Source organism: Pygoscelis adeliae, unplaced genomic scaffold (assembly GCF_000699105.1).
Source record: "Pygoscelis adeliae isolate BGI_AS28 unplaced genomic scaffold, ASM69910v1 Scaffold135, whole genome shotgun sequence".
In the NCBI taxonomy this organism is placed as follows: domain Eukaryota; kingdom Metazoa; phylum Chordata; class Aves; order Sphenisciformes; family Spheniscidae; genus Pygoscelis; species Pygoscelis adeliae.
This window is the reverse complement of record NW_008824908.1, coordinates 3101592-3127567: the sequence shown is the minus strand read 5'-3', so window position 1 is coordinate 3127567 and position 25976 is coordinate 3101592. Positions and strand designations below refer to the sequence as shown.

The following is a 25976-nucleotide window of genomic DNA, read 5'->3' as shown; positions in this document are numbered from 1 at the left end:
GCCGGTGAGCACGGAAATGACACAACAGGCCAGGTCTGGCCTTTATCAGTATTCATCAGCGAGATGGGGCATGACAGAACCAGGCAGTCTTACTCTATTAGCATCTGTTTGGGAGCTGCCTGGAATATCCAGGTTTCTTTTTATTTTTTGTGACATTTGGATATAAAACACTATTTTCACACCTGAAAAGAATTACGTCCAGTACATCTGGAGACAGAGATACCATAAATCCTATGCTGCAGACTACAACAGCAGAATAGAAGACCAACAGACATAACAAAGAAGGAAGGAAAGGCCATCAAGACATCTCCTTCAGCAGCAAGTGTTGAGACAGAAATTTGAACATCAGTGATTCTTCCATAAGGAGCAGAAAAACTGCAGGAGCAACTGTGAGGTGATCGATAAAGTCCAAGTGACAATTTTAACAGGGTGCTGCTTAGTATATGGGTGACAATTACACAAGAAGCAGCGTCAGTGGTGATGATAGGGCCACTGCCTGACTGCGTGTCATTGAGAAAACAGGTCCAGAGAGGGCCTCCCTCTCGACAACAGACATTTAATTCTCCCGATAGGATAGCGTAACATGTGAAAATTACACGTGCATTTGGGATGAGGAATTACCTGCACGACAGTGTAGACTCTGAGTCTGGATTTGAGACTGTGAGTGCAGCATAGCTGGGGGGAAGAGTAGGAGGTGGCTAACAGCCATGAGATGATTATTGCAATCAAGGCTATTGCCTAGATACCCACCAGTGATTCATTCTTATTTTTCCAAGTCACCATTTCATTGTGTTTCTCCACCCCATCACCCCATAAATTCTATCTGGATTTATTGACTGCCAATACAAGCTATTTTCCCACTTTTCTGGTTATGGGTTTGGCCCAGTGTTCTTTAAGTATTCAGTAACAGGCTTCAGAAACTGAATGTGGCCCTTTTCTGCCAGAAGGCATGTGGCACAAGGGTTCCAATACCACCTGTCTTGGAAAATATTTTGAAAGTGCAAAGTTAAAAATTATCACTGCAGTCAAACAGTTGGAGTCTGAAGTCTCCAAGGAGAGCAAAGATTGCAAGAATGGGGTATACTCAAAAAGACCATTAGTAAAATTGGACTTTGGTTCTTAGAACTTTGTATGTCTTCCCTCCAAAGGGAAACAAAGATGGCAAGAAAAGACTCTCTTATCCAGAAGAAGTGATCTTAAAACACTGGAAGAAATTATTTATTTAGATACCTGCTGTGCTCCACTAAAAAGTCTTTGATAAACTGCTATCATTGTTTATTCTATGATTGCTGATGAAAGCTATTTGATTATAGCTGTAAAAAATCTCTATAAAAGCCTAAATAAAAAACACATGTTGTGGCAGAGGCCTTTAGAAATAAAAAATATTTTAAACATACTTTGAAGACAGCCTAATTCCATTCATTTCTTTCAAGCTGAAAGGGGAAGTACTGCATTGTTCCAAGACTCAAGAGTCACAGATACATTATTTACTAATAATTAGGGTTCTTGTTATTCCATATTTCTATCTATACATAGAGCACAGTGATCATACCCACTAGGAAAAAAAAAGGCAGTTATCACTGGTTTTCTGTTAACATTACAGTCAGGGACAGTACTATTCACACATATTTTGGTGATTATTCTGGTTTGTATTATATAAAGCATCTAGGAGAGGTTGCACAGTGCAAGGTGGTGTCATAAGAAGGAAAGCAGCTTCTGACAGCTGAAAAATATCTTTTGAGAGCCGATAAAGTGGCCAGATTCACAAGTCAATATACAAAGCACAGCAACTACCGGCAGGATTGTTTGCTTCTCCTTGGAAGGAATCACAAATGCAACTATTTAGCTAAAACCCCACAGTCCCTAATAACCAACATGGTGAATTTGGTTGAACAACAAAAAAAAACCACTTTTCTTCACATGCCATGGCCACCGAATGAGCATCCGAGCCAAACTCAGTCCCCGGGGAGCATTCCCAGCAAGGCCTAAGGAAAATTCATCCTCTTATTCTAGGTCAGACATGCCCATAAATGAAGCCTGGTGAATACATTCATATTAACATGCACTTAATCATCTAGTTAATGATCCACATTAAGTATGATCCAGGATAAAATATCTCCCATATATTCAAAAGGAATGTGACTCTTGTATACCCTGTAGTAAGCAGACCATTAGCATATTCAGTAGTATTAGTCTCTTGTAACCTACTCAGTGTTTTCTCCATGTGGTCGTAGCAGTAGGGCTACTGTTTGAAGAGCCTTAATGATTATAACTTGTGGGCATGTAATATACACCCAACAAAACATAGACTAAAGATAGGAGAGCCTTATTAAAAATTAGACACTCACCATATTTATCATTTACTGTACGCCCTGTACTCCCTATTCATTGAGAATGGAAATGATTGCAAATAATACCTGACAGCCAAACATCTCATTTTGGCACTAGCACCAACTAATCAGATGCCTCTGTGTTACTTGCTTTGAAATACAAAATTTAAATCTTCTAAAGTATTAAGAGGAAGGAAAGCAGGGTGCCAGTTTCCATTCCACAGACTTGAATGACATATGATATTGGATCCCATGATAAAATGTCTTTTTTCTTTAATAGTATACGGCATTTATTTGCTGGAGGCTACTATTTAATTTCCATTTACTTGTATCTCAGAGCTGTGATTAAAACACAATTTTTATACCATGAATATTATCCTATCCAAAACAACTATACATATGTAGGAATCACACAGGAATTTCCAAGGACCTCAGTGTATAAAAGGCATTATTACATCATGTGTTTGAAATGCAGATGTATCTGGGATGGACTGCTGTGCTCTAGCTGGTTCAGTAGTTCACAGCAGTATTAATTCTTCATCCAGATTAATGGATCCAATTCTCAGTAACAGTATGGCCCCTTTATGCTGCTCTGCCAATATAGTCATCCTAAAGGGGATAGAAATACACAGAAGGAATAGCTTCTGCACACACGTCTTCCCTCAGAGCACAGAGCTGAGGAAGTAGGACAAATTAAAATATCCCAGAATAATCTTAACTCAGACAGAAACCAGGCAAGCTCCTGTTGGCACCCTCAAAATACGGGCCAAGTAAAATAATCCTCTGCTATCACTCCAAGTGAAAAAGAACTGTGAAGCGGCCCACTGGAGTTCACTGGTAATTTCAAGGATGTGGGGGTGTGAGGTACAATTGCCCAAACAGAGACTGACCGGGACTATCATGACTGCCAGTTTTACTCTTGCAAGAAGTGCTCACAAGTGTGAATCTTGAATGACTCACACCAAGACCGACCATTTGTTCAAAGTTGCCACAAAGCATTAACCTGAATATGTGATCAAACCGAAGAAATTAGAGCCAGAAAAGACAGCATTTTTTCACTCACCTCTAGTAGAAGTCCACCCTCTTGTACAGCAGTCTTGTTAGATACATTGTCTTCTTTTATTGTTTGGCCAACTTGCTTCTTAAAGTGCTTTTCTTGAATGGCTGTTGGAAAGAGTTATTGTCAATTTAGAAATCATAACGATTAGGGCCACTAGACTAAAATTCTTATTTAGGCACTTAACATGCATTGATTTAATTGGGAGTTACTGTCTTTGTGGTCTGGATCTCAGTTACTGACAACTTTCTTTTGCTGTGAGGGAGATAGATACATATTTGGCAGTCCAGATGTTTTTTATATGAAATATCTATCACATTTTTTATTGAACATATTTTTTCCATTAGTGTACTCTACATAAAGCAACAACCAGAACCCACAGGAAAGAAACAAAAGAAAGTTAGCAAGTTGTTTTGTATATAAAAATATGCATTATGACAATATAAAGAAATGCCTATATAGCTCAGAAAGACAAGGGACTGAAATCAGTTTCTTACTTTCAGTGCTGACCTTCTTGGCATCAGATTATTTTCAGTCTCACTTTACCCTATTCACTTCTACAAGTCTGAGCCTGACTGTAAGATTCAAGGGAATGTTCCTAAACCGTTTCATTTTTTTTAGCAGGTTATTTACTACATGAAATTCATTAAAATCTCTCACTAGAGATCAAAATTGCATATATTTTTCCTAATAATAATGAAAACCTTCATGGGAGTCAAAACTGGTGAGTGCTCTTGCCACGCATGGGTTATCATTGCTTGATCTGAAATATCTTTGAATACTCAGATTAAAGTCTTCATATCGATACATCCCACAGAAAAATCCCTGAAATACAATCCCATTTGTGGGGATAATGAAAGAATTTCCGAGAAGGCTGACATCACTTGATACACTGGGCTTCTGCGTCATCTAGAGAGTATGACAGGAACCTGGCTTTATCATTTGGTCAGTAAAAATTAAGGAGTCAGCTTCACTCTTACTGCCCCATCCCAGAGATGGGTCATACAAATATCCCGGTAGCAAACAGAGGTTCAGTTTTCTGTTTGTTCTCCTTTCCACGGAGAGAATGAGAGAGGAGAGCATACCAGTGAGATTAGCTGGGACATTTGGTACACATTGTCCCTGCCAGCTAAAGGAGAGCTGGAGCAGCCGCAACCAGAGATGGTTAATAATCCAAAAAAAGAAGGGTTGAGACAGACAGGAATAGTTTATACCAAATCAGAATACGAAGAGGAGACAGCCAGCAAGCCTCTAATGCTCCTGAGCTTGTTGCTAAAAGTCACGACAACGGGATTTAAATTTTTACTAAGATACCGAATTAAGAAAAAGGTCTACATTTTTAAATGGTTTGATTAGTATTTGTTGCAAATGACCGAGGATATGATCTAAATGGAGTCACTTCCTTTCCAAAGGGCTGTGCAAGAGCCCTTTATCAACATAACAGCCTAGTGAGGGACTGTTGCAAGATACATCAGCATTTTACAATAGATGATGGCAACACAGAACCACACTGACTGAATATTCGTGATGTTTTTTAGGTTAAATTGTAAATATTTGCCGCCAGTGATAATGTCAGTCATTACCCCAAAGCAATCATCTCAAAGGTGTAATTAGATGTAATAAATCCCTCCCCTGGGCATGGGAAAACACATCAGGAAAATGCCAAGCTGCCTAAAACAGATCCCTACCCATGTCTTCCAGCCAAAACAATTTTGTGATTTCAGATTTGTAAGCTAGGCTGCTATGAACGGGATATACAGATTCTTCAATCTGCATTTTCATTTTGGTATACCTTTTGAACTAATTGGAAAAGGTTGCTTTTTTTCCCCCTTGGTCAGCCAAGCCTTCTGCTATGCCTGTCCGTAAGAACAGACATACGGACACTCCTGACAATAATTTTTAAAAGCCCAGCCCCTATTCCAATGGCCTCTTCCAGAGTTTCCCCCCTCAGAAAAGATGTTTTTGTAATTACTGACATGGTGGTTTGCAGTCTTTGTGCAGGTTAAAAGACAGACAGGGAGGGGTTAGAGGAAATGAAGGTTTATTTTTTTGATGCGTTCTTTTGGCGTTGTGAAAATTCCACCAGTTCGAACTTCATCGTTAGTGGAAACTATTATTTTACCCGACTGAGCGGGCCAGAGCTCCCTGCCTGTTTGTTAGCCTTCAGGCTCACACAAACACAGCAGCAGAAGCACAAGAGATGTTTGTTCCGCAGCTCGTCTGGCTACTATAAATTCCATCTCCAAATGGAAAGTATTTTAATGTTATTTTGCCGGCTAGAGTTACCCGTATGTTAGGCCACACACATCCGTTTCATAACATACCCTACTCACTGGCTTGGACTGCGAGGAGACCCATTGCACCACCGAAGAAGAATGACACCCTTCGCGCCAAGAAGCAAGAGCTCCTCAGAGACAGGGACGTTTGTTCCTCGCACCTGAGGCAGCAGAGCCGCTGCCCACTGTTCACGCTTGTTCTGCCTCCCTGCGCTGGAAATACTTTACTAATCCACCCAGGGCTTGGCTGATACTGCAGCGACAGCTCGGAAGAGATCCTACTGCTGGTGATAGCCTGTCACTCAGAGAAAGCACAGCAAGAAAGGCAGAAAACCATGCAGATCTCCAAAATGAATGAGGAGGAGGAAAAGCAAGTCATGACAGGGTGAGGAGGGAAAATTGCAACATGTTCTCTGACTAGACAGAAAAATAGGGAAAAGAAAAGAGAGCAGCCTAACGATACCCCTGTCACCACCAAGAATCAAGTGGGAGAACTGAAGGAAAGTAGGTATTGGTTAGGACGGGTGGCTTGATAGCAAGGGCCCTGATGCCAAGACAGCTGTGATCAGACTTAGCCGTTCCATAAAATGGTGGCCCTCTGGAGCAAAGGTGAAGCCTACGATGATGAAAACAAACGGAAGGCTGGAGAATGCAGGAGTACTGTCTCTAGTAGGCAGGGAGGAGCAAACTGTGGAAAGATAAAAAATAACAAACAGCGAAGGATGACTCAGTGACCTGAGGGGAAAAATGCTGGCTGCTGGAGTTCCCATACATCAAGAATGGGGCGGAAAAAAAAAAATGATATTGCAGGCAGCCTGGTGAATGCTGCTGGTCAGCTTTATGGAGCCTTGGACCGCTTTCTATGGGAGAGGCAGCTCTTTGGATTAGATTGTCAGCAATTCAGCGTAGAGCGCTCACCTACTAGGTTCAAAACTGGCAAACTGAAGGGATGGGAAGCAGGAACAGCAGAGACCTTTTCCTGAGCACAGCTTATCTAGCCTGCACTTCCAGAACACGAAATAAAACAGAAGATGGAGCTGTTCTGCCAAAGAAGATGAATGAGCGTATTGATACCATAGGGTGATAAATACAAGATATACATGTACGAGGGCTGACAGTTTTGCAAGGTCATGCGATCTAGTGAGCATGGTGCAATCCCAGGCAACATTAAAAACCCACAAGTTTGGAATCACTGGGTCCTACAGAAGGACAACACTGTGGAAATACACAGGGCAGGGAGAAAGGGGGCTAGGAGGAGGAAGAAAGGCGAGAAAAAATGAAGAAAAATGGCCAATGCAATTTCCTGAAGGAAAGGTCAAAGATCGGAGGACATTGTTCCAATTTCTGATCTGAAAGCGGTGAAAGGAGTAGAAACCAAAAAACAATGTAGAGTTAGAATTGACAATTAATTAATGGAGAAAAAAAGTCCACAAAAGGGATGATAAGTTTGGCTGAAGGAGTATGGGACTGACTCAGACAGTGCTGCTGAGCCTTTCACAGCTGCACTGTCTCTCCCCAGAACACTGTAAAAAGCTGAGATCTCTTTTGAGCCTCCAGTTCTGATACGAGCATCACTATCTGCATTTGCAAACCCCCTGGCTTGAAAACCAAATCTGGAATATTGTAAAGAAGAGAAAAGCTGCCTGACACTTTAAAGTCTGTAGAAGCATCATGGAACCAGCCGTTCCCTTTCCCTCAGAAATAACAGAACATTTATTCGTTGCAGAATACTCTTTAGTTCAGAGGGATGGAAATTTCAGGACTCTCATAAAACTGTACTTTTTAAACCCATAGGATTACATTGTCCAAGTGTTTCTGTACCCCTTCCTGCACAAGCACAACTTCTTTCTTCAGAAAATAATTAGAAAAATATCTGCCAAGCTAAACTCTGTAACAAACTAATGCGTGGTCAAACTGCACTCCAGCCATCACAGGGGCCTTGCGCTGCTCAGGCTACCTGCATCAAGCAACAGCACAGGCGAGAAATCAGCAGTGAAGGGATGCTGTTTCTTACCTGAACACCTTGTCTGGGTTCATTTGAGGTGTAAGAAGGGGACAGTTCTGTTTTCTTCAGGCTCGGTATGACACAGGCATATCAGTTTCAAGCCTTTCTACGAGGAGTGCCTGTGAGACCATTTCTCTCCAGTGATGCCCAGGGGATAAATTGTTTCTTAAAATGGGCAGATGAAAATACCTGAATCTAGCTTGCAGGTTCAGAGACACTGCTTTATGCATACAAGTCTTACTTTTGGTAACTGTTACTTGAAAGGAAGTGAAAACAGGGTCTTTCTTCCTGGATCTTCTAGCTGCAGGAAGAATCGGCTATGCGTGTTACCCTGAATGCTAAGAAAACAAAACAAAACAGCTAGGAAACACTCGGTGTGAGCAATTCTGCTTAACAAAAATACAGCTATGGACTGAAATGGTCTGTTTCCTCTTGCTGCATTACAGAGAACACCAAGTGACAATAAGGACAGCGCTCATTAGATGCAGGCTGAAATTAAACAATACACAACGTAAAGAACAGTTATTATACACTGCCAAATTATATGAAAGGGATGTTTGCACTCTGAAATGCCACAACATACAGGTTGCACAAATGCTTCGGGAAAGAAATCAGCACCAAAATGCACCCTCTGAATACAAGATGTATGGTGTTCAGTCCTGTTGCAGAGGCTACCAGAATGCCAGATGAAATTATGCTAGCAATAATGCAAAGTTTTTCTTCCTAACTTAGCGGTTTTCTCAGTCTGCTTCTTCTTAAGAGATGCTTTGAAATCTGACTGCCCTTTGAAGTTTCTCGAGTACAGCATGACATTTATTTAAGGTACAAACCGAACTGTTTGCTTTCCAGATCCCGTCCCCTCTTTCTTTCAGAACCACTTTTCCCCTTTCCCAGCAAGCCTCATCCATTTTTCCCCACGCATGAGAGGGGCATCAAAGAGATGCCACTGCCCGGCAGCCCTCCTCTCCCTGCGGCCCTTGCGCGGAGCTGGCGGGGCCACCTCGCCCCCCTGAGACCCCAGCCTGTGTCCCACCCCCGGCAAAAAGGAGGCGAGGGGGAGGAGAAGTCCCTGCTGCGGAGGAGGCAGACTGCTGACTAACCCCAGCCCCGCTGTCACGCAAGCCTCGCCGCCTGTCAATCTTCCGGCGGCTCTGACAGGGGCCTGGCGCCCATTCAAACCCTTGCGTGCGAGCAGACAAGCCGCATTACCCTATGAAGTATTTCATAATAACAACAGCTGTTAAATATTGATGACTCCTGGCAAGCGCTGAATGCTTTTTGAGAAGGTTAAGCCTTCGTGTAATGGAGCCTAATTCCTCATTATATACTGTATCAGATATCTGGAAGTTGCCTAAAAAAAGCAAAGGGGCTTAAAGTAAAGTATCAGAAAATAACTCTCGTGCAGCAGGGAGAGGGTAGAAAACCCGGAGTGCGAGGTGAGGAGCGTTTCCCTGAGGTCAAATCCTTTTGCGAACAGTAAAAAAATGCTGCCGGAGCTATCATCAAAATGGTTGGTTTCACTATATTCCACTGGACAGTTTTGTGTTTTTAGAAATTATTGCAGATGAGATAAACTTTCTAAAATGGCAATCCAGCTGCCACTGCTGTCTGTGTATGTAAGAGTACACATGGAAATTATTTCTACAGAAAAACATAGAAAAAGGAGAAAGCTCGCATTCCTATAGTTTTTCTACGAACGTCAGCCCTGAGAGATCTGGCTTGTTAGAGGGTGTAGTGGTGATCAGACAAGATATTAAGGATGAGATCTCAGAGAGGGTTTCCAGCAGGCGAGAAGGGGAGAAGGGCGAGCCTCTTGCCTTGGGCAAGTCCTGATGTGCTCTCCTCCAGTTCCCAGAAGAAATCCCCCCTCTTCTTCACGCTGCCTTCTAAAACCCGTCAGTCCTATCTTTTCCCTCTTGACCTAGCTGTTGAGCAAGGTTGTGTCAGGAGGGGAATCAGCTTGAGGTAGGAATTCATGATCGACAGACTGAGTCTTTGGAATGGAGCTGGCGTGACACCAGGGCAGGCAGTGCCGGGGAGTCCAGCGAAACGGCAGCATCAGAGTCAGGGTGCGGGTGAAAGAGAAGAAACACAAACTGAGGACTTCTTGGGGAGGCGACCAAGTCAGGGTATTTTTTTCTTGCATGTGAAAAAGAGGTCTGTGTGCCTTTGGGGAATACAATTTAGATGAGGCAAGCTGAGAAGCTGAAAACAATTACCTGCTTATGTTCAGTTGTGCTGTGGTGCAAGGAGTTCTGCGAAGCAGAAGTCCTTCCCAATACTTCTGGGAAGTATTTTACCTGTGGGGAACCCAAGCCTATTTGTTGAATCAGGATAGGGAATCACAGAAACTCAGGAAGTTGTAGGTTGGAGGGGACCTTTGAAGGTCATCTGGTCTACCCCACCCTGATCAAAATAGAACTAACTTCAGTTAGGCAGGTTGCTCAGGGTTTTTGCTGAGTATCCCCAGTAATGGACATTTCACATTCCCTCCAGGAAAACTTTCATTGTTTAATTACAAACAGGGTTAATTTTGTAAGGTAAGAGTTGCTTATGGCTTTAGGCGAATGAGCATTAGGGTAAGTTCTGGATGGACACTTCCTGTTTCCACAATTTTTGGTCTGTAAAATGTGTAGAATAATTTAAGAAATGCTGAGAATGGTTAAGTGGCTGTCATGAAAAGTGTGTGTATGTGGAGAATATGTGAATTAAATTACTAGCTATTCTTATAACGTTTTTTGATGGTTCAATCTGTCTGTATCTCACACAACCGGCTCACAAGAAACAACACTTGTATGTCACATTTTTATGTAGTCTGGGACTGTAACATCTCCCTTATCCCGTAACTTCTGAGGGATCACAGATCCAAAGAAAAGCTGTGCCTCCATGTGAAACCGAGTTTTGTGCTAACTATACAAGCAACAGTCTCAAAAGAACTTGTCTAGAAAGCACATTTCCTCTCTGCAGCTTACTGTTGCAACCTTTGTCTCTCTTCATATGACTCAACAGATGATCTCCCCAACAGACAACCCCACGTTGCACGTTGGCAAAGAAGATATTTTAGAGATCTGTTTTCATCACTGTGAGTAAATATTTGAGTTATCAGTTGGTCTGGTAGACTATACTGGTTATAAGACTGCCAAAGACATGCAGTCTTCCTAAATTACCCAAAATATAAGACTTATTCCAAGTACTTGTCTTCCATTTCAACTTCATAATTCCATTTGATTACCTACTACTTTAAATATGATGATTTGATGATGGGAACTTATTGATTTATAGGTTCAGTCCTGGGGCCTTAATTTTATCCCTGTATTATTCCATTCTTAGTTTAATTAAGCTGTAATACATTAGCTTGTCCGGGTGTGTATTTGCTTGCACACCCTTTTGAATAAATCCATAAAAGGTAAATACAAATGGGTTATTCTGTCAAACTACAAAATGGATCGCAAGCCTGAGTTATCAGCAACCTCGAGTAAGAAATCTGCAAACCACTTAGTCCACTTTCAAATCAATACCCACATCCCTCATAAAAATTAAGATGATTCCAACAAATTCTTTGCCCCTTAAGTCGTGAGTTTGTAAATTACATGTCTATTAATCAGAACTGAGATTACAGCATAAGTTTAGTGTAGAAAAAAATAAATTTGAGAACTATACTGTATTTAGAAAACTTGCTTAACATTGGTCAGTTCCAGAGTTAAGGACCTCAGAATGTACAATCAATGTAGTTTTATGTTTGTTTTACTCTGGTTTCCATTTTCCTCTGTACTACACTGAAACACTGCATGTTAAGTCTATGTAGAGGGATTCAGACTTTACCGAACTAATCCACATTAGCCTTAAGTGTACTGCAGTGTGTTCTGACCTGCCACATCCTGATTGCTTGAGTGGGATCTCAGCAAATCCCACCGATCATGATCTACATGCATATTCACAGGAATAGCATGTCAGGACACATTGATTCTAGGACCTATGGAGCAGATGGCCTATCAAAACAACTTGCAGAGTTTCCCAGTTCTAAGTGTCCTTCATGATGGCTTGTTGGCTGAATAGCCATTCATCTTTTCCCTTGTCCAGATATTTTAAAAAATCTGTACAGGGAAAAATAAAATTTAGGTTCTCTATATCCTCTGAATTTCCAGTACTTTCCCTCTCTCTGGTCCAAGAATGTAGTCCTCTTTTGATATGGGTCATATTATTTCATTGTCCTGAGGCCATTTTTTCTCTGTTTCGATTCCCAGTGAAAATAATACAACGATGGACATTGAGGTCCACAGCAGATGCAGCTACCCTTTGAGGAGAGGCTAAAACGGCCGTGACTGTTTACTGAGGAGAGAAGGATGAGGAGAGATGCAACAGAGGTTTACAAAATTGTAAAGGCAATGGATAAACTGAATGCAGAACTGCTGTTCACCCAACTCCACAAGATGAGGACTGTGAAGTCCTTGGTGCACCAGTACAAGAATGGTTTAAAGCAGATAAAAGATAGCAGTTTTGGAGATAAGAATACCAGACTAGATAGACCACTGCTGTGACACAGTAGTGCATTTCTTATGTTGTTATATTCTCACTGCAATGCCACGACCTTGTCCACGAAATTTGTTGCAGACAGAAAATAAACAACAGATGAGCAAGAGCAGCATCTGTGACGCGAAACAAAGTATATCACAGAAGTGACAATAAGAAAAATCAGAACCTTATGAGAAAGCGTGTATGTGACTAAATTTAAGCATATGATGAAAGACCAGCTTGTGACTAATCATTGCATCCAAACAAACAAAAAAATCTTTTATGATAAACAGCCTATTGAAATAAGTTCAAGTTTGAAATATTTTTCAGAAACATAAGGAATGAGACAAAAATCCATTTTTACTGAAAAGGCAGCTAAGAGAAAAGCTATGAGTGTTCATAAGTAAGCAACTACAGTCTACTGGAATTTTCCCCACTTTAAAAAAGGAGGCTGTAAGAATTGCATCTCACAGAAGAAATGCAATGAAGTCCTCATAACAGATTTATCTTGAGAATATCAGAACATTTTTAGTCTTTATTGGCTGCAGAAGATGTGCACCATTTTACCCTCTTCAATTTAGATCTACAGTTTAGAACGTTTAGTAAATCAGTCCCTGAAGAATGAAATCAAATCAAAGACCAAGCGTGAAAATAAATGCAACTAGGAAAGTGTATGAGAAAGCATCTCTCCCCCTTCCTGATTAAATCAACCTGACGATGACTGACTTATGTGAGATTTACATGATATTTGCTAGCCTGTTTGGATTTGATAACCTTTTTTTCAGGCCTATGTTTCAAACAGACTATCTCCTGAGCTTCCACTCCTCAATTTCTACTACATTTATAACATTCTTGTCCCTTTATAATTTCATTTGCACCACTCTGCATGGAAAGGCATGGGCTAAATTCATACCTGCTAGCTCCAAGAGGGAATTTAAGTCAGTATCTTTCAGAAGAGCGTTGAAAGAGCATGTGTCAGTAGGCCAGTATATCACCCAAGAGACTGTTTAAAAATAGCCAAAGCACACGATCTGGAGAGGATAAAGGAAACCTTTAAGATGAAATAAACATTGCATCTAAAATATTCACGCTGAGACCTTAGTGCACAGGATGTGCATATGTTACACAGAAAACCAAATCTGGCTTCATCAGTTGCAGAGTCAGAAATATCATAAGAGCAATTCCTTAATATCTGCTTTATATATGCAGCCATACTGTATCAGATATTAAAGGCAATGACACAGCCACATTTGCTTTCCAGTGTACTTTAAATAAGCAAACACACTTGACAGAAGAAATGTGAGAATCTCCACCTTTAAGTCAGCTGGATACCACAGCACACTGCTGCACAATCACCAATAAACACACACACCCCACAGAACACAGCACTCCCTTTCTAAGGCAGAGCTGCTTTGCTTTGGTCTTTTCTGCTCTGTGAAGACTGCCATGATGAGATTGACTGCATGAAGCCTTGAGAGGTTAAATGAACTTAATGAGCTGTGGGAAAAATATGCCCGAGAGGAGGTCCTTGAGCTTTGGCTTTTCTACTTCAGGAAGTAAAAGAACATGCCGAGACAAGATGCAGGCAAATGAAACATTAGGAACATCTAATATCTAATATCATGGAATATCTAAAAGTTTAAAAAATTCTTTCAGAATCAATTTTCAGGATAATTTTAAAACACTGAACTATATTCCAGAACTTTTTAGAATGCTGAAGAAAGCTGGTAACATGAAAATCTTACCTAAAAGCTCAGAATGAAGAACAATCCAAAAAACAGAAGTCAAAAATTGAACTACCGGAACCCTAAATTGATAATGTTACAGGTATGCTTAATGTGTTTTTATACACATTACTATTTTAATGTATGCATTTAAAGACTCGTCCTGAAAAGCTATCCAAACAGATGGACCTTGCTCCCAACTGGAATCCCTTGTAAGTCAGAGGGCCTGCAGAGAAGACATTATGGTTTGTCCAAAAATAAATTGCTTTGCAGAACAGGAACCTTCTGCAGAAGTAGAAAATGCATGCACTTGATGTGTTCAATTACTACAAGAACCTTCATTTTTCACTTCCTCACAAGCGTTTTGCTTTGCCTGTTTTTCACAGCCAGGTTCCAAGCTCAGAAAAAGATCCCAAGCAGATCCTAAAGACCCTAAGCTTAAGTAGTGGGCTTACATGTTCTCTCCTCCTCAGTGCTAGAGAAATTAAGTTTTTAAAAAATGCCACAGTCCCTAGGTCAATGACCAGAATTAGGACCTTCAAATTTTCTAAGCATAATAAAAAAGGCAGGAAAGACAATATTTGAATGCTCTAAAAATGTATATTGTGGCCCTGCTTTGATTTGCGTTTCAATTTTTAAAAACAGAGACTACTTAGATATAGTGACAAAATTAAAAGGCAGCCACAGAGTTCTTATCAGACTCGTCCCATGTGAAGACAAGGAACAACCAAACAATGTTCTGTATTTCAGAAACAAAGTTCTAGCTAATAAAATATAATGTTTTCTCCAGTTTCAACTCTTCTGCATATGTGTCATTGACTTGAACAGGCAAGTCTGACTCCTGTGAAGGTGCCTGCTACCTTGACTCATAGCAAGCTACCAAAGAAATAATGAGTGTTCCTTATAGGATAAGGACAGGAAACTTGTCTCCCACTCATGAAACATATAGGATTGTGGCCTCAATTTTCAAGGCAATTATACTTAACTACAGCTTTCATTGAGTGATCAATACTAGGTGAATAGTATGTGTAAAGAGAATTATGATACATAAATTACTTCTAGTGCTTCGTATTCTGTCAAGGTCTTCTGGATGAAAACTGGTGATTTCTTACCTACTGACTCATCAGATCTGTTTTACAGTCATTATGTGGCATAAACATCAGTTTATATTGGTTTTTCATCAGTTATAATATGATCTTCATTGCATATACACTGCGACTTGCTGCCAGAGTCAGCCCAATAACCATTGAAACAAAACTTATTAGCGCTATGCTAAGGAAAAGATGAATAGGTTTAAGGCAGCAAATGAACATTGCAAATTGCAAAAAGCAAAAGCAAAGACTGTTTTGCACATATTATTTAAAAATGTGAAAGTTAACTGCAGAAAACGTATACTCTAGAGCCTAGTTTGTTTTAAGCTGAGTATTTTTCAGAGGAATCATTATGCTGCATCCAAAAGAGGAACATTTTTTCTCCTGCCAGGGCAGATTTGCAGGGAGGAGGCTCATTTCTGCCTTGCTGGTCTGGCAGGCAGCAGAGCTCTATTCCTCTGATCAAGAGATCACTTTCATAACCACTTTTCTGAGGTCACAAATGAGTCTGCTGCAGTCACGCAACCCCTACCAGAGCTTACTATAACAATACAGGTCCACGGAAACCTTTTAAAGAGGCAGCCCATCCTTTCGACCCACGCAGATATAAGGCACATGCATATTATTGTACGGGCTTCCCCCAAATATGTCACAGGACTACTTTATTTCACTTCGAGCAGGGAAGAAATGTGTAGCTTGGAGTTTTATCTGGATGGAGTCATGTTGCCTGAGTAGAATTAAATAAAAGGTTAAGATAAATAGGTCTACAATTCTTTTAAACTATACTGGCACCTTTTTCAAATATTTATTCAGCCTGTTCCTTTTTATTATCTTAAAGGTCCATGTCTGCCAACCATGTGCTACTGTGAATTATGCTAATTAAGATATTTAAAAGCCATGGTAAACAGTCAAACAAACACTAGATTCAATAAACAACAGATAGGATTGCCCTGAACTAAACACTGCCCTGCTGCAGTGTTAGAAACACCAACAATACAGAAATGGTAGATCAGGAAACAGGCTTACTATCAAAATTTTTTTCTGAAGAAATACTATGAAAATAGAATGAGTACTCATTAGAGCTTGTTTCTAGGACAGAAAAGCCTATTTTATATTTTAGCTGACAGTGTCCCACAAATGACCAACATACTAATCTGTTGTATGGACATGCCTTGTAGGTGGTAGCTGGAATCACCTTTGGGTGATGGGGGGCAGGCAGGAATTTAAGGAAAAAAGTTAAAAATATTTTTCCTCTTATGGTAAGTCAACTCTACCCAATGAAGGGGGGGGTTGGCCTATTTTCACAAGCAGTTAGCGCCATGAAAGCAACCGTTGTTGTTCCGTCATGAATTATCTGCACTAATTACCTGAAATAAAGTTTTCAAAAACTGTTAAATTACTTTGGAGCCTACAATTTAAAAAATTAAGTTGGATGTATTGCTCATTGACATTTTATGAGGATTAGTATACAGACACATTTCATTTAAAGGCAGTACAAACAGGCTTGCCCAAACCAGCTTTATAATCCAGCTTAAATAAGTAACAATAGCAATGAGGGCACAGCGTTAAACCCGTTGAGGACTCATAGTGTGGGCTGATGACTCGTTTGCACACTGTCTTGCAAGTTCATTGCTATTATTAGCCACGCTAGCCAGGTGAAAGCTTGTTCAGGTGCGCCCACACATGCTACAGAGAGCTTCAGGGACTCTGGAGATGCACCCACAGGTTGTGAAGTGCCCTTGCCTTCATCCAAAGTGATATTCAGGCTTGACCTTGATGTGTGTCTTCACCCAGCTCAAGCAGTGGGAGAGGTCCCCTCCCATCTGCACTGCAGTTTGCCGTTTACACAAGAGATGACCTCCCGGTCTAGCTTTGATATGAAACTAGTGACACCCCAAAATCAGCCTCATCTCCGCTCCAGGTCTTGCCTATATTTATGGAGGGGAATTAGGCTGGAAACTGGATGGGGGATTGTGAGGTTACTGCTGGTGGACCTCACTGTCAGAGCCTGGCGCGCTCACATCGTGGATGGGAAGTCAGGGCAGCGAGGCAGGCTCAACCTCAGACACTGAGCATTACCACAGTTTCTCAGCTCGGACAAAGTGCTGGTGGAGGTGATGAGACAGAGATGCCGATCTATAAAGGGAGGGTGTTGACAGCCTGCAGAGTGACCTCGAGGGTAAGAGTACCGGTGCAGACAAGGCTGCAGGCATTTTTGAAGATAGGGCATAGTTTCAAAGACTTCTGAAATTTCTGAAGATGTTGCGCTGGGTGTTATGTTACTGATTTGTGCCCATTCACTTACCACTACAACAACTTCCCACGGAAATGAAAAATACACAAGGTCAACTCCTGCCTAAACAAAGAGATGTGACTTTGTCCCTCTTTATGAACTTAGGCTAAACCACAAGAAGGTAATCTAAAGTGAAAGAGCGTTGGATACTAATGCAAGTATTTAATTAACACGGCAATTTTTCCTTTCTAGTTATTGAAAGAGATACATGAGAATACTGTTGTGCTACTTTACCTTTACAAATTATACTGTTCTTCAGTATAATTGGTTGGTGAAAAAATGATTGGTAATCGACGGAAGCAGGTTACGCAGGTATTTCAGGGCAAACAGCTGCTAGAATACTTGCTGCTCAGCTCCGTTCTGCATGGCAGTCTGGCCACAGAGCTGGTACCTAAAAAGTCTTGCCTTACTGAGAGTCCTTTTTATACTCCTTATTATATGAAAATAAAATATTTGCAATCTTTTTTCAAGAATATGACCTCTTCTACTCAAAGACAGTGTGGTCAATTGCTCCATTTTCTAAGGAGATGCAAGAAGGTGTCTAATACATGTGCCTAATTGCCATGGGACCTGCAATTCTAGAGAAAGAATTGGCCAATAATTTAGTATAGTGAAATCAGGATAACAATGACCTCTGATATGCCAATCTCCAAACAATTACTGCAAGCTTTCTTCATTCCCTCCACAGCTCTAAAAACTTGCACCTGACAGTCAAAGATCTGCACACCACCTATATATATATAAGAGAACATGCAGACAGTAATTTGTATTAGCTGCAAATCTCCTTTACATTATTTTTTTAGTCCTTTTGTGAAGTTTATTTAATTTGAAAATTATCCAGAGAAATGTAATCCAGCTCACTTATACTCCAACTAATAATCCAAAATCAAACGATTTCAGATTAGTGTAATATAAATCATTATTTAATAAATAAATTGACTTTACATAGCTACTAAGAGGTATTCTTTCATTAGAAATAAGTTTAAGTACTGTGAGAAATTACAGTAATTACAATCAAGCTTTAAGGATTTCTGAGTAACTCAGTTACAAAAATTATAGCAAGCATGCTCAAAAAAAAGCTTCTACTCGCACCCTCTTCCTGCTGCCCCAACATACTGTACGTATTTGATGCTCAGCTACCTTTCTACCATGGTCCAGTGCTTTCCGGCCAGTTTTTGTCGGGAAGTGGAAGAAAAAAGTGTTCTGTTACTGCAACGTAAATGAAGTTCTAGCTTGGCCAGGACTGCTGAAGGACACCTGGCCCTATCCAAGTAAAAGGCAGATTAAAGAGGACAGCAAATAGTGCTGCTGCAGAAATTAGTTTAAAGCAAGTTGTTGTGACTGAGCCTTCCGCACGTGGTGGTCCATACAACCTGTCCTAGCACGGCATAGCCTTTGCCTGACATGCAGGATGAGAAAAGGAGCTGGAGTGCCTAACCGTAGTGCCCCGGCCAAGGCAATGCAGCCGGGAGTCGATGGAGTCAAGGGAGGACGGGGCAGGCTGGGAACGGGGCAGCTGGAACATTCTTATGCCTGATGTATTTTCCACTGTCCAGATGTTCCCCAGTTGACATGAGCTGTGAGACGCTGGATGCGCCAGTCCCGGAGGGTGTTCTGACCCCTGGGAAGCGCTAAAGAGGCCCAGGCCTGCTCGGCATCGAGGAGGCACAAAGGTATTTTGAAGCTCTGATTGTCTCTTCTCCCACTCGGTCCCCGTGCCAAGTTCAGCTGTGGTGCGGGAACTCAGCTGTGGCGCAAGATTCGTTTTGTACATTAACCCGATGAGCTAAAATACCATCTGAGACCAACATGTAGTCAATTGCTGTGAGAACAAAACTTTGAATTTCCTGACCTATTCAAAGTTTGAATTTCCCATTAACTCCATGCTCCCATACTAACAGATGGTATACAGGGTGTAGTTTCAAAACTCCCTGCATCGGAGCGTATGCAAAGAGAACAAGACGAGCTGAATTGCACACCCCTGGAAACCTGCTCTTTATATTCAGAAGGGTAAACTTCTAAATAAATCAATTAGTGTGTCCAAGCGGCCCCCCCTTCCATGCAGATAATCCTGGATGAAACTCTTACGCCAAAGCTATCCCTGCCATGGGGAGTTGGAAAAGCACTGGTTAGCAGAGCTGACTCATCAGCTGACTAGCCCACAACATCAGCCACAAAGGACCAAGAATGCTGGTGGTGGCATGAAGCGTGTGGGTGGGAGCAAGGAATAAGCAATCATCTGGCAGCCTAATGCAGTAGGGAGGGTTGACAACAATTCATTATTTATTCCCCCCTCCCGCCCTAAGGCTCCATCTCTCTGCTGCAGTGATTCTCATCATCTTGACGCTGTGGTAGGGCTCTGTGTAGGGGAGGGAATGAAAGGTACATCCCCTCCCTGTGGCCCATGCAATGAAAACATCAGCAGGCTATCTGAGCTCACCACACCCAGACCACATAGGGCAAAAGGCCCTCATGGAGGAGAATGGAAAAGAGGTTTGCCTGGTCCCTCTTTCACCCAACAGGAGACGAGAACAATGTCTTACAAGCAAAAAAAAAGAGAGCATCATTTTCCCACCAAAGTCAGTCTGTTAGTAGAGAGAAGAAATGGAGATCCAGTTCTGGAATGGCAGAGGGCAGATGTAAGAAAGAGTTCTTAGGGACGAAGCAAGGAATATAGGGAAAAGGGAGAATGTTGTAGCAAAGATGGGAAAAGAGGGAAAAAAGACCTATATGGAGAAAACGAGAAAATCTACAGATGAGGAAGATGCAAAAAAGAAAAGCATTTAAAAAGAGGTGAGGTGGGTTCTCTCTAGAAAGGCCGCTAGAGAAAAAGAGGTGAAAATATTTCTCAAAGATTTCGGAAGAAAACAGATTAACAAACTACAGACACTGAAACAGGGAAGGTAAGTCACCAAGGTAAACAGCAAAAGCGCATACAGGAAAAATAAAATTGGCAGACTTAATTAAAAGCCTGACATGAAAGTACACTGATAAAATCCCCCAAATTGTTCACATGTATCCCATTATCTCCATGTAAATCTGAGTTCACTTTCCAGTGTTCTTTCCCTCCAGCAGCCTGCTACCACTGTGAATCTGGCTGCAATATGGCTAGCTGGTCCCCAATTTACCTAGCACAAAACACTCTCCGGCCAAATTACTGATGTGGTGAAGGTGTGAGCTCACCCCTCCCAGGCTTCAACCTTTTCAATGGCATTTTTGCTTTGATTCCTAAAAATACATTTAACTTCAGGCAATGCAGTTTTCAAAACACTGGGCCAGATTTTGAAGGCCTGACTTGTATTACTCCACTAGTGCCAAAGTTAAGCAAAACATAATAAGGAATTAAAGACTTGACCAGTTGTCTTTATGTTTCCTCCCCAGCCAAACCTGTTGTTTTCTGAGAAGAGGCTTTTTGCCTGAATTTTGCCTACTGTAGGTCTTTCCTGGCAGATTGCCTCAGTGGGAAGGAGATTAGGTTTCCCACTGTCTTCTTCATCCTTGGAAAGTTTCTGTTAGGTTTCCCAGTCTCCACTAGAGGCATTTCAGGGCTTAAAAGTCTTCCCCAACATGTTTTTCACATGCCACTGTATGTATCATTTGGCAAGAGAGCCATGGAGAGTCACAAAATTCTAGTTTGCCATTGCAGCTTTTCTCTAGCTGGAGAAACCGTTCCACTTTATTTCCTGAACTAACACTGAGTTAGTTGAACATTATCTTCAGAGATTCGGAAGATGGAATAACGCGAAAGGACGAGAGGAAATGGCCTCAAGTTGCGCCAGGGGAGGTTTAGATTGAATGTGAGGAAAAATTTCTTTACTGAAAGAGTGGTTAAACATTGGAACAGGCTGCCCAGGGAAGTGGTTGAGTCACCATCCCTGGAAGTATTTAAAAGACGGGTAGGTGAGGCGCTTAGGGACACGGTTTAGTGGGCATGGTGGTGTTGGGTTGACGGTTGGACTCGATGATCTTGGAGGTCTCTTCCAACCTTAATGATTCTATGATTCTATGAATATCTGCTGAAGCTAGAATTTCTAAAGTACGCACGCTGATCCCTGTCTGGAGATCGTGACTTGACTTAACTTGAGTAGATAAAGACAAGAAACAATAAAGAAATTCTCTTTTCCAAATGGCCTCTTGGAACTTGGTGCCCCTGTAGTGTTGCTGCAAGGGGCACGGCTTCTGTCCAGAAACTGACCTCTCCTCCCACCTCATTCTGCCAGAGGTGACTATCTCAGTCACACTACTGGCTTTAAAGGCATTATCAGTTACCACCATGATACTTATAAGGTGTGATCACGAAGCAAACCTTCAAACTGACATTATCTCTGCTTTCCTAGCCATAAGTCGTCAGCAACAGATGTAGGGTGGATCACTGTCCCCAAATAATTTGGCATTTACCACCAAATTTATTAAATATTTCTAAAGTGCTTGCTAGCATCAATAAGAATGAAGACTGAATATTGCAATGCATAATACACTTCAAACTCTCTGCCATGTCACCAAGTATATATTAGGCTCACAAGAAAGAACTCTTCTCTTAAACAGGTATATAGAGCTATACTGCTAGGGTTTAACTATTATCCGGTTCTGATGGTTCTGAAGAAGTGTTGAAAACAACCAGTTTCTGTTGAACACAGTAATTTGAGAGCACTCTGCACCTTGCATGACTGAGCCTTTAATAACTATTAAAGAAATTCCTGTGATTTTAAACATCTCTAATTTCCTCACACAAATATTACTTGTTTTGAGATGTACAGCCTTTTTTTTTATGCAGTGATGTAGATTAAGACAAAAAAGTATGGAAAGAAGAAATACAATTCCATTTTTCTCTGCTTAGTGTCTTAGCCCTCATAAAAATGTATTGGAATATTTTCCACATAAATCCTTACATTCATCAGTTCAAGATGTATTATCTAGGTTAGATTATTTCTCCTCTCAAGAAATGTTTTCATAAAGTATTATTTATTGGGCCATTTTCCAGTACAAGGTTTATAGGGGTCATCTGATGGCACAATATCATATTAATAAATTATTTTGAACAAAATACAGTTTTTGTGACAAGTTTTCAGTGACACTGCTATACAACATAATACTAACACAGCAAAGATAGCATTTTCTGTACAGACGTTGAAACACTCAGGGGAATATAAAAGAGTAATATAAGGTGACATGTTTTGCAACTATACAATTAGTAAAGTGATTATGAAATTGTTAATGGACTAGAAAAAGAAAACTTAAAATATGTTGGGTTTTGATTTAGATCTGATCTTTGCTTGTTTTCAATCCCCTTCTCTCAGCTTCTTTCAGCTGTTTCCAATATGTAAGTAGCCAATTCACGTTGCAGGTTCAGAGGTAAATGGGAATAGCAGACATTTTATTTATTATAACAAAAAACTACAGGCAGAGATTTACTTCCTATGTATACCTTCAACTTGATATATTCCACGCAGATATAAAAAGGGAATACATTGAGGGGATTTCAATGGATTTTAGGGACACAGTAAATCCATGTGATACATGTTTGGCAAGACTGTTATATAGCATCGAACTTTCACAAAAGAAGTTATGAGCTTCTTTGAAGGAAGTTTTAAAGTCTGTTTGTAACTTCTCTTAGTAAGCATTTAATTTAGTTTACTGATATGCATTCTGCTTCCACTTCTACTCATATAGATGTCAAGATTTTAGAGAATTTATCAGTTGCATTATCTACATGATTGCACCAAAAATTATAATCAAATTAACACTGGATTTATAAAGGGAAATCTGCTGTGCCTCATCTAAAAAGATTATTTCATTTCATGGTGGTGAATGTACAGAGCACTGACGAATATGTTACTGCTACATTAGAGAAGAAAAGCATCTGTGTTAGTCAGTTAGGATTTTCTTTCCAATAACATAAAAAAGACAGCAGACCAAATACAATTAAATGAAAACAAGCCCTTTAGGTAATCCATTGAGCCAAACAGTAGGACTAATCATATAGAAAAATGAGGTGAACTTTGCAGAAACCAGCTCCCATCTCATGTTTTACGATTTCCAAGCACCTAAATAAGATCTAGTCACAGCCTAGAAAGACAGGTGTCTTGCACAGATTCAGCCATATAAATCATGGGATAAATCATAAACTTTTGCATTTGACTAAATCATCAATTCATTTATTTACTTTCATACTTCTATAAACCTACCAGCCACCTGCAGCTCTGCTTATAACTAACAAGATTTTTGTGCAGGAGGAATTGGTGGGTATCCCGGGCATGAATTCAGGAAGGGCATTTCATCCATAAAGGGCAACGTGAAGAAAATGAACGATGGCTGAAGGAAAAAGAGGCAAAGCTACGGAAAGAGGAGTGAGGGTTGGTAAGAATAAAGACTTGATAGGCAAAGATTATTACAATTACATGGCCTTAATGGGAAAAAGCCGGGCATAACTTTTGGAGATGGCAGAGCAAGTGGCTCAGTCAGAGGAATGAGCAAGAAAGAGAAGTTAGTAGCTATGATTTCTGTGGAGCACAAACGCCAGTGATGTCAGGAAGGCCTGCGATACAGAGGTTACAAAACAATGAAGATACAAGATTTGGACAACAGCCTTTGCATCGTGTTCAGAAAGGAAGTTACGGTCCAGAAATGGTGGAGGGAGACAAGATGTCCCCAGGGTATAGAGGCAAGACAGAGAGAGAGGGTAGAGTGTGGCCTCAGCTGGACTCCAGTGAGGTGCCTGATGCCCGGGCATGGGGCTGTCCCCGGTGCCCCCTGGCTGCCCTGCTCCTGGCTGCAACGGTGGAACAGGCCCTGGTTGGGAGGCCCTGATGGACACCATGGGGAGCCGCCAGCCCTCACGGCACCCTGGCAGGTGCTTCTGACAGTGGATACTGGAGCAGCAGTGATGTTGGCAACCAAATGGGCAGGGGTTTAGGAGAAAAGGAAGAAAGCGCCAGTCTTGTCCATGGACAACATTCAGAAAAAGATATGCCACACTGTTTTGGAAATTAAGCAGCAAGGAAGACTAAAAGGCATGAACTGAAGAGAATTCAGTCTTCTCCAAGACTGTGAGGACTGGTCAGAATGTGGAAAATCAATTTTTAAAGAAATCCTGAGAAATGGTGTCTGCAGGTCACCTATAAAGTTCTTCCTCCCGTGTCAAAACTGAGCAAATGCCTCAGGCTGCTACTCAGAGAAGATGTCACCATTGAGTGTTGCATGACATAAAATAAGAGTTTCTAGATATTGGCACACATTTTCTGAAGCAGCAACTAGGTTAACCAGGGCTGCCTACCTGAATTCTAGTGAGGTGTTTTGTTTATTGCTAGCGTTTAATTTAGATTTCATTTGCTTGTTTTAAACTAATTTAAAACTCCAAGCACAGTAAGCAAAAAACCACCATGCACCCCAAGTACATTCAAAAAAGTCAATAAAATGCTATCAGTAAACAAAATTTAAATTGAATTTGTCAGAGACCAAATAAAATCTTGAAAAGACACAATGAATTATAGAAAACCCTCAGAGCACTTAGCCTTGCCCTCTTTCTTGTCTTGGTATTCTGGGTTGAGTCGTTCTAGTGGATCTTTAAGGCTCTTAGAGATGGAAACACACTTGGCCCCCAGAATAAAACATGGGTCACTCACTGACAAAGCATGCACGTATCTAGTATAAGACAGGAAACAACAGACACAAACAGACAACGCAGAGGGAGCAATAAAAAAAAAACCAACAATGAGGTAATACTGATGCTGATGCACATGACAGGCAATGGTCTCAGAGCTTCACTGGCCTAACAATTAGCAGGACTTCGGGGAGCAGACCAAGAAAGAAGTTTTTTAAAATAAAACTTCTGAAAGTAGGTAATAAAACACATCTGTGAGTGGTTAATAGATAGAAGCAACACAGCATTTATTTGAAAATCTGGTAAGTATATGATGAAAGCCAGTTAAGGATCTGGCTATTAATCTTTATCCTCTCCCCTCCGCTTCATATGTTAGGTATGAAGTCCAGTTGAAAATCATGATAGGGAAAAGTGGTTTTAAATACAATCTAAAATAATATCATTTTGTCTAGTCTTGACACACCTTTGCAACCTCCACATTTACCTTGCCCCCATACCTAGCCTTCAGACTGCATCTCATGGACTTCTCAGAGTCCCAGGAACCACCATGCATTGCTAGTGAGGCATATGAGGCAGCATTTCAGAACTTCATGAACTGACTCTATGAAAGTACTACAAAGTCCAGAAGATAAATTGTAGTCTTGCAATTAAAATTATTTTTAAAAAGTCTTAAAAAGTAAGCATTGTTTTAGATTTACATCTGAATGACAGGCTCTTAATTCAAGATATTAATGGATTTGCAGATTTCCATCTCCATGGACCACAGGTGTCATCTTGAGATCTGCCTTGGCATAGCCAATATAATTGTACAGACTCAAAAGACTGAAGCTACCTGATATGGCAAGCACCAGAGAGGTATGTCTGCACTGGACATGATGGAGTGTAGCACAGAGATCTCTGAGCTAGCCCTAAGGCTATTAGTATGGGCACACAGTGTCTTATGCTGCTACATGGAGATAACAGGAGCTTGAAAAACAGTGTGGCTGTATTGGGATGGCAAGGCACATACTCTAGTAGGCTCTGCCTCTCAGAAGGACTAATTCATGTGGGCTTATCCCCAGAGTGACATAGGCACTCTGCTTCTTGCT

At 41.0% G+C, this 25976-nt stretch overlaps 1 protein-coding gene across 1 annotated transcript in view; it reads right to left on the bottom strand.

Moving 5' to 3' along the window:
- AHRR (aryl-hydrocarbon receptor repressor) overlaps positions 1 to 25976 on the bottom strand; it is a 68511-nt gene that overhangs the window by 24514 nt on the left and 18021 nt on the right. The window contains exon 3 of the mRNA XM_009324928.1: positions 3394 to 3494. Coding sequence (XP_009323203.1) covers positions 3394 to 3494 — 101 coding nt within the window. The remainder of the gene's footprint in view (positions 1 to 3393; positions 3495 to 25976) is intronic.